This window comes from Archocentrus centrarchus, chromosome 4 (genome assembly GCF_007364275.1).
Source record: "Archocentrus centrarchus isolate MPI-CPG fArcCen1 chromosome 4, fArcCen1, whole genome shotgun sequence".
Classification (NCBI taxonomy): Eukaryota; Metazoa; Chordata; class Actinopteri; order Cichliformes; family Cichlidae; genus Archocentrus; species Archocentrus centrarchus.
In genome coordinates, this window is record NC_044349.1 from 4,790,658 (window position 1) to 4,798,926 (window position 8,269).

The window sequence follows — 8,269 nt, forward strand, 5'->3', positions numbered from 1 at the left end:
ATGTTAATAATAAACGCAGGTTAGATCATTTACTCTGCTCACTTTCTCTGTTAATCTAGATTTCATTTGAAACGGATTGCATACTCAGAGCCACTAAATCAGAGCCATGAAACAGCTCGTTGTTTGTTAGTATGATTACACTCCTTATTTGGGATTCCGGGTCTTAAATGTCCAGTTTAGAGTTAAAAGGCGGGGGGGGGGGGGGGGGGGGGGGGGCGACTGCTGTACTGTGAGGAGCTCGGTGACCTTGAAAACAGCTTTACCCTCTTTAAACCGCTCACAGCCCCAGCATCAAACACATAATGAATGTTTTGCACATGGATGATTGGCAGCTGTTTATTTGAGTGCGTTTTTCGATGAATGGCTGAGGTTTGGAAACTCGTCTGTCTTTAATTACGCATTTAATATAAACAGCAGTCACGACATTAAAGCGCCTGCAAAGAATTTTACAGCCAATCAACAGAAGTGAGTCCTCAGAAACGTAATATAACAGACTGTGAGGACAGCAGTAAAAATCCAGGATTAAAATACGTTACAGCCGAACATGGATGAGTATCACCGAAACGCGCTGCTTATGATGTACATGCATCAATTTTCCAGTAGGGGGAACTGATGTACCATTTAAAACTAAAGACGAAATTCCCAAAGTCCAATTCATTCATTCAAACCACCAGGTTAGGTACAATTTGCAGATCTCGCTCAACTTTTTTTAAAAACACATTTTGTGTAGTAATGAATAATGGAAACCCCGAGTGTCAGAGGTGGAACACAACTGCAGCGCAGATGTAATTTCCTAAACACGACTCAAAGTTGTTCACCAATATAAAGCAGTTCAGAGTGCACAGGCTGCAGGCCGGATGCCAGCAATAGATGGAAGATCAGGAAGAGCAAGGTGAAGAACATTTGCTTGAGATGCTGTGATTGGCTATGTTGTTGTACATGCAGTGGCATCCATCCATCCATCCATCCTCTTAACCATGTAAGGGGTAAGTATCAGCCTCATGAGACACACAGTACATGTTAACTTGTGTTTGTTGAATTTCTTTTTGTTACGTGAATGGGGGGTGGGTGGGGGGGTGTTGGACAGAGTGAACAGCTGAGTCTGAACTCATCCTGCAGCCACAGTCTTAAATCTTTATACTGTAAGACTGACGGATCTCACGAGGTTGGACAAACTCGAGCTCCATGTGCCGCACACTGTGTTTTCACTTTTTTGATGTAGTGTATAAGGAATGCTCAGGATTGTTATTATTTTTTACTGGGTGTGTGAGTGATCTGAAGACATTGTGTGGTTGTGAGTGTAGATTAAACTGCTCGGATGGGAATGTGTTTTGTGGATGAAGTGTAAATGGAATAAATACATAAATGATTTTGTGCTTAGAATTTTTTTTTTTTTAGAAAAACATCTACACTTTCAAGAAATGTGTCTTACTTGTGGAAAAGTGATTTTGTTGTTGTTGTCTGTTTCCACACTGTTGGAATCTCATATATAACAAAAAACTTGTGGAAATACAGATCAGGCAGTCAGACTATACCTGGAAATGAAAAATAGAAATAAAGCAGGTATTTACATCTATATATACAATGTAAGTACAGTTTATATTGTATAGTTATTAATATATTTGAAATTACTAAACTAAAGAATGTTGAGTTGCATATCTGACATCAAACTGAATGTTTCAGCTGTTCTTATGAAACAAATAATACATCAGATTTTTACTTCATGGTCAAAACATTGGATATTCAATATTGTCACGATAGGAAATAAAAACAAACAAATAAATAAATAGCAATAAAAATATTGGTCATATTTATAACTTTATTTATTGTTTGGTGTTTTGTTTCGGATATGATTTAAAGCCAGACTCCGCGTGCACGGAGGTGCTGAGAGACCCTGTAACCATAACTGTGAAAAAACATACAAAAACAACAGCAACACATCGTTTATAAGATTTTCACATGTGCATTACTGACAAAATATTAATATTTATTTTAAGTATGGTAGTTATAATAAATACATTTGGAGTTTGACATCCACGCTTCAGCAATAAACCGTTTGTGTGATCATTTTCAGACAGTTTTTATTAAAACAGAGTGCCCATAATCTACAGAGCTGCACCTCAGCCGGAGCTTCTATTTATTTATAATGGCTGAAAATGGTTTTCGACATTAATTGAAATATTAATTGAATCAGAATTTGTTGGATTTGCGGGTGAACATTTGCATAATTTACTTCCTTTTTATCATTTGCATAGGGATCATTTAATCATTGCTCAGTAACACACAGTAGCAGTTATACGCATCTAAATTTAGCATTTTTAAAATATGCAGCATTTGACAATTACAGAATTTTTTTTGTTTGTTTGGTTTTATTTTCACAGCTGTGTTTTATCATGTCCTTGTTTAAACACCATTCCCCACCTCCGGCTGCTCACGGAGGAGTTAAAGATGCTGAATACATTCATAATCTGTGAGCAGCCATAGTGTTATAGTTTATTATGTGGCTTACCGGAGCTAAATGCTCGGTCCGGTTCACTGTCAAACAGTAACTACAACTACTGATGGACAAAAATGCCTGCATACTGCACTTTGATGTAATGACCACTGGGGGGCACGGGTGTTTTTCCACGTTAAGAGAACAACAGGATCCAGCTTGATGTCAGCTTTGATGTCTGCTGAAGAAGTGCTCAGTAAATATCTCATTAAACCATTTTTTACGTGCATATTTATTCTTGATTTCTTTAATTACAATTGTTTTAACTGTGTGTGTTTTTGCGACTGCAGGGGGTATTATTATTATTATTATCATTATTATTACAGGATGTAGTTGTATTTTATGGGGATGCCAGCATTGACAGACAGAGGGATGTGTGGCCACCCCGCAGAGGCAGCTGACGGTCGCCGTGTGGACACCCGGGGTCAGTCACAGCCGATCCAGAGAAACGCAGAGCCTGGTCCTCACAGGTGACAGCGTTTGTCTCCGCCGGCCTGCAGACACACGCAAATAACAGATGAGCGAGCTGAGTGGAACACACACACACACACACACACACACACACACACACACACACACACACACACACACACACACACACACACACCACTGAGAAATGAACTGTTTTTAAATCTAATCAAAAACTACTGATTTCTTCTCTTTTCTCTTCTGCTGCAGGAAACTGCAAAGAGTGAAAACGCTTTCAGTCCGAGCAGTTTCCAAGAAAGAGGATATCCATATTGGAATGTACCAGTTTATTGCATGAGGCCTAATTATTTATTTTATTAATCTTCCTCTTTTGTCCCGAAAGTACCAGGAGACTGCATATTTTGGCAAATAGGACGTTAAGATAAAGAAAGTTGCGCTCCTTAGATTTCCAAAATGAACCTTCAGTCTTCGCTCTGAGTTAAGCTCTGCAGGATCTTCAGTGTCACGGTTCTTAGCGCAGGTCTTTCAAAAAGATTCATGACATTCGTCACTCTGCATGCCCTTATTTGGAAACATTATCAAAATTAATTAAGCTTTTTTTTTTTAATAGTAAGCGGGACATAAAAACTGCACGTATAGAATCACCAGTAAAAAAAAAAAAAAAAAAGAAAAAAGAATAAAAAATAAAAAAAAGTTATGCTTCTACCACCATCTCTTAGTCTGAGAATGTTCCCCTAAGATTTCAGTGTAGGATCCTTTGAGGTTCAAGTCTCCTTCAAACAAACATCGTTAAAAAAAAGGCCTCTGTGTTCTCCATGCAGGCCTGCTTCATAGTTTTAACATTATTTTGCATATTAATAAGTGTAAAGAATTAAACCAGTTATCCCCATTTTCAAACACCGTTTTAGACAAAAACACGTTTATTTGTAAAAGAAAATATGATGTACTTCTCAGTAAAATTATCTATAAAAATAAAGGTATAAATAAACTTAAACAAGCAGCGAAATATAAGCTTTTCTCTGAAATAGAGAAGTGCAGCGGTTTATTGCTGATTACAAATAAGCACTAAAACAAACCACAAAGTGTTTTTTTTTATCTTAACTTCATTCAGGTTTTCTCGGTTTTTATCATAAAATAAAAGACTTTCAGCAGATTGATCATTTAGATTATTTGTCAGCCAGAAAAACTAATCATCTGAATTTCCAAAGCATTTCAATTATTTTTTTTTTAAATTCGGCTGACAAACACTACTTAGGCTGTGCTAACCACAGCCTCCCAGACACCACGGAGCACTTCGATGGCTCTTTTAACACCCGTCCAGTGTGAATAACATTTGGAGGTCTTCGTCTTTTTAAAAGTCTCAGCAGCCGCTCGCACCCGGGGGAACCTTTCCACACCCAGCTGCGCCAAATGATCTGCATTTAACCTTTAATTAGTTTGCGCACACCGCCCACCGGCGCTGTCGGGGAGGAGCAGAGAGGCATCCACATTCTTTCATGTGCGCCTGTTTATTCAGAGGCTCAACCGCATTTGATTTCTCACAAAAGTGATAGGTATTAGATCACTGCGCATCACCATCAGGATTCAGCTGTAGGTTTAATTATGCACAAACACGTTTACAAGTTTTCATTTTGGAAATTAATATCAGGCCCGTGATCCATCTGAGAGGTTTGAGAGGAGCTGCTTGAGAACTGATGCTAAAATGACAGCAGTTTATTCAGATCATTTACGCCTCACAGCTGCACAATAATAACAATTTCTCCTTTTTTAAATTTGGTGTCATTTTACGAGTTTCATTATGAACAATTAATAGAAAATAATAAATAACTCGCAATTTGGGTCATTAAATGAACATTTCTGGCACTTTGGCACACACCCTGAAAAGCGTATTAATAACTCCATGATCTGAACTGAGAAGTCAGGGTAGGAGGGCAGGGGAGGAGGAGAAGGAGGAGGAAAGAGTGGGGGTAGTAACTTTTATCACCATGCAGCGGTTCCACAGGTTCATTTCGTCGTCCCATTGGATAATGGAGCACACATTCGGATTCGGGGTGGAGCAGCCAGAGCAGCCAAAAGGGAGGAAAAAATGTGAAGGGTAGAAAAAAAAAAAAAAAGTTCCTCGCTGTAACTCCTCCAGCCTTCTTAGTTTCCAAATGTTCACTGTAGCAGTGCGTGCTCTCTCCGGCTCACCGCGGCGAGCTGTGGCTTAAAAAAAGGAACTTCCAGGCGATACAGAGAGAAGAGAGAGTTGCGAGAGATCGGAGCGCACGCTGAAGTTGTGACAGTTTGTGGGGGGGAAGCACTTTGGGGAGGTTTTACGCATTGCGCAGGATGCAGGCGCGCTATTCCGTCTCCAGTCCCAATTCTTTGGGAGTTGTACCCTACATCAGCAGCGATCAGAGCTACTACCGGGCCGGCGGGGGTTACACCGGAATGCCTGCGGCTATGAGTATGTACTCACATGCGACCCACGACCAGTACCCGGCCAGCATGGCCCGGGCATACGGACCATACACCCCTCAGCACCAGCCGAAGGACATGGTAAAACCTCCTTACAGCTACATCGCACTCATCACCATGGCGATTCAGAATTCACCAGAGAAGAAGATCACCCTGAACGGGATTTATCAGTTTATCATGGAGAGGTTCCCCTTCTACCGGGACAACAAGCAGGGCTGGCAGAACAGCATACGGCACAACCTGTCTCTCAACGAGTGCTTTGTTAAAGTGCCCCGGGACGACAAGAAGCCCGGTAAGGGCAGCTACTGGACTTTGGACCCGGACTCCTACAACATGTTTGAGAACGGCAGCTTTCTACGGCGCCGGAAGAGGTTCAAAAAGAAGGACGTGCAGAGGGACAAGGACGACCGGGACAGGCAAAGCAAGGATCCCTCTGGCCGCACCACGGGTCGAGACCCGGACCCGCCGATGCAGGGCTCTCAACCGGTGCGGATCCAGGATATAAAGACTGAGAATGGGAACTCCACGCCGCCTCAGGCCGCATCCCCGACCCTGGGCGCTGTGCCCAAAATCGAGAGCCCCGATAGCAGGAGCAGCCTGTCAACAGGCAGCCCGCACAGCGTCCCTTCTACCAGGTCTCTCAGCATCGAAGGAACCGAACACCATCACCACGGCCAGGCCCCGGCGCAGGGCTTCAGTGTGGATAACATCATGACCTCCATGCGGGGGTCTCCGCAGGCCGAACTCTCCCCACCTCTCATCGCCTCCTCTCGGACAGGTATCACCCCTTCATTGTCGCTCAACTACTCTCCAAACCAGACGTCTGCTTACAACTCAACGACCTGCAACCAGAACGTCATCTCCACGAGCTCCAACGCCACTTATCACTGCAATATGCAAGCCATGAGCCTGTATGCAGGGGACAGATCATCCGGCGGCCACCTGGCGCCCTCCACTACGGTGGAGGAGGCTCTACCCGACTATTGCATTACCACGACCACCGCGCCCTCACTCGGGCACGGAAACCTGAGCCAGGCGGGCCAAGACGGTCACCACGCGCACCAGGGCCGGCTCACGTCCTGGTACGGGGACCTGAGTCACTTGAGCCCGGGTTACCCTGCGCAGCAGCAGAACTTCCACTCTGTGCGGGAGATGTTTGAGTCCCAGCGGATCGGGCTGAACGGTTCCCCGGTCAACGGGAATAATAGCTGTCAGATGGCCTTCCCTTCCGGCCAGTCCATCTACCGCACCTCAGGAGCTTTTGTTTATGACTGCAGCAAGTTCTGAAACCCAAACGCGTCTCTTAAATTAATAACTTTAATATATAATTTCTATATTTTTTGTACTTTTGGTCTTTGATTCACACTCCGAATGGACAAGCGATTCAGAGATATTTTTTTTTTTTGTTTTTTGTGCAGAGCTGTGTAACACCAAAAACACGTAAGTTTCCTTCCCTCTCACTTCGAGAACAGTTTCTAAAGATGGCTCAAATCCCAACTTTTATGACTAGACTGTAAATTATAGCCTAATATAGTAATTTATTTTTTAGGAAAAGGGAGTGGTTGGATATTGAGGACCAAACACGTTTTTTCCAGTTTTCTTATTGCTGCATTTTAATTGTCCCAGTTCTTGTATAGAAATAGAGGAGGGACTGTGTAGCCTATACTGACTTATTTTATTCATTTTGTGTTATTTGTTTTAAAAAAATATTTTGAAGGCATTACATTTTGTTTTGTTTAATAAAGTGCCGTTTATTTGATTTGGAGTGATTTATTAGTAATGCTAGAGGCAGAGTGAAGGTATTTTGAATTTAGAAATAACTGCAGAGGTCAAAATACGTTTGAAATTCAAATCATTTGAAATATATTATAAGGGGCTAATTTCACGCTAAACGCTCTGATTAAAAAAAGAGAGTCTTGCTTTGTACGCATTAAGGTATTTAGGTGAAAAAACTTTTTTTTTTGCAATTTGTGGGGAAAAAAGTTTTTATAACCAGGTAGAACTTAGGAGGGTTTATCTGCTCCAAGAATGAATTTGTGATTAAAGCCAGGCTGTGGCCCTGCACAGGCACGCCGAGGTTACCTTTCAAGCTGAAACCAGCGTAACAGATTCATTCAGATTAATTTTCTTTTCTTTTTTTTTTAATCGTAGTCTCCAGGCTCACCTGTCCGCTGTATATTTTCAGTGCTGGAGTGTAAACGCCGGCGGTAAATAAATACACGTGTGGCAGCAGCTCACCAGTGCGGTTTGAACTCACTAAAGGCCTTGTCAGCAAAACAAATCAGTCATTACAAACTGAGCAGACTTCCGTCTGACTTCTGTTTGGGAATGATGATGGGAGCTTTTGGATGCAGTTGTTTTTGGATATGTCTACAGAGTACATTTTGCTGCAGGAGCAGACCCTGAGGGTCTAGTCGATGCACGAGGATGACGGTCTGATGGATATGATCTGTGATAGAGGGATATACTGCAGCCAGCTTTGCCTTTTTTTTCTGTTTCCTGGAGGCTCGAGAGTCACCGCAGCACTGGCTGACTGAGATATTGCTGCTGTCACGTGTTTATTTCAGTATTTCCCTGACGCCCCCCCCCCCCCCCCCCCCCCCCCCAAAAAAAAAGGACAGGGAATGTTGTGAAGGTTTTACAGTAGCCCATTTATATTTTATTTGTATCCATGTAGGCCACAAGGCGATGCGCGTGCTCAGTTTTATTTATATATCTTCTCTATGGTTGCTTAAAAACTTTAAAAAATATTCATGATATTTAGAAAATTCTGGAAAAACACCCGTTATACATCTTAATCATGTAAAATTATTATTATTTTGTTTTTAAATTTCTGTACTATTTAATGACACTATAATAATAATAATAATAATAATAATAATAATG

The 8,269-nt window shown here is 41.9% G+C and overlaps 1 protein-coding gene across 2 annotated transcripts; it reads left to right on the top strand.

Moving 5' to 3' along the window:
* Positions 1-4,947: 4,947 nt before the first annotated feature.
* LOC115779036 (forkhead box C1-A-like) lies at positions 4,948-7,099 on the top strand. Of its 2 annotated transcripts, XM_030727467.1 has the most exons (2): positions 4,948-6,038; positions 6,123-7,099. In XM_030727467.1, exons 1-2 carry the CDS (start codon positions 5,255-5,257, stop codon positions 6,668-6,670), a joined length of 1,332 nt encoding a protein of 443 aa, XP_030583327.1. In that variant the 5' UTR covers positions 4,948-5,254; the 3' UTR covers positions 6,671-7,099. The 2 variants fall into 2 exon arrangements, with proteins under 2 accessions (XP_030583327.1, XP_030583326.1); XM_030727466.1 differs by having other exon boundaries at positions 4,948-7,099.
* Positions 7,100-8,269: the final 1,170 nt, after the last annotated feature.

Coding starts and splice junctions, on each gene's coding strand:
- LOC115779036 (XM_030727466.1), top strand. CDS start 5,255: ATGCAGGCGCGCTATTCCGTCTCCAGTCCCAATTCTTTGGGAGTTGTA.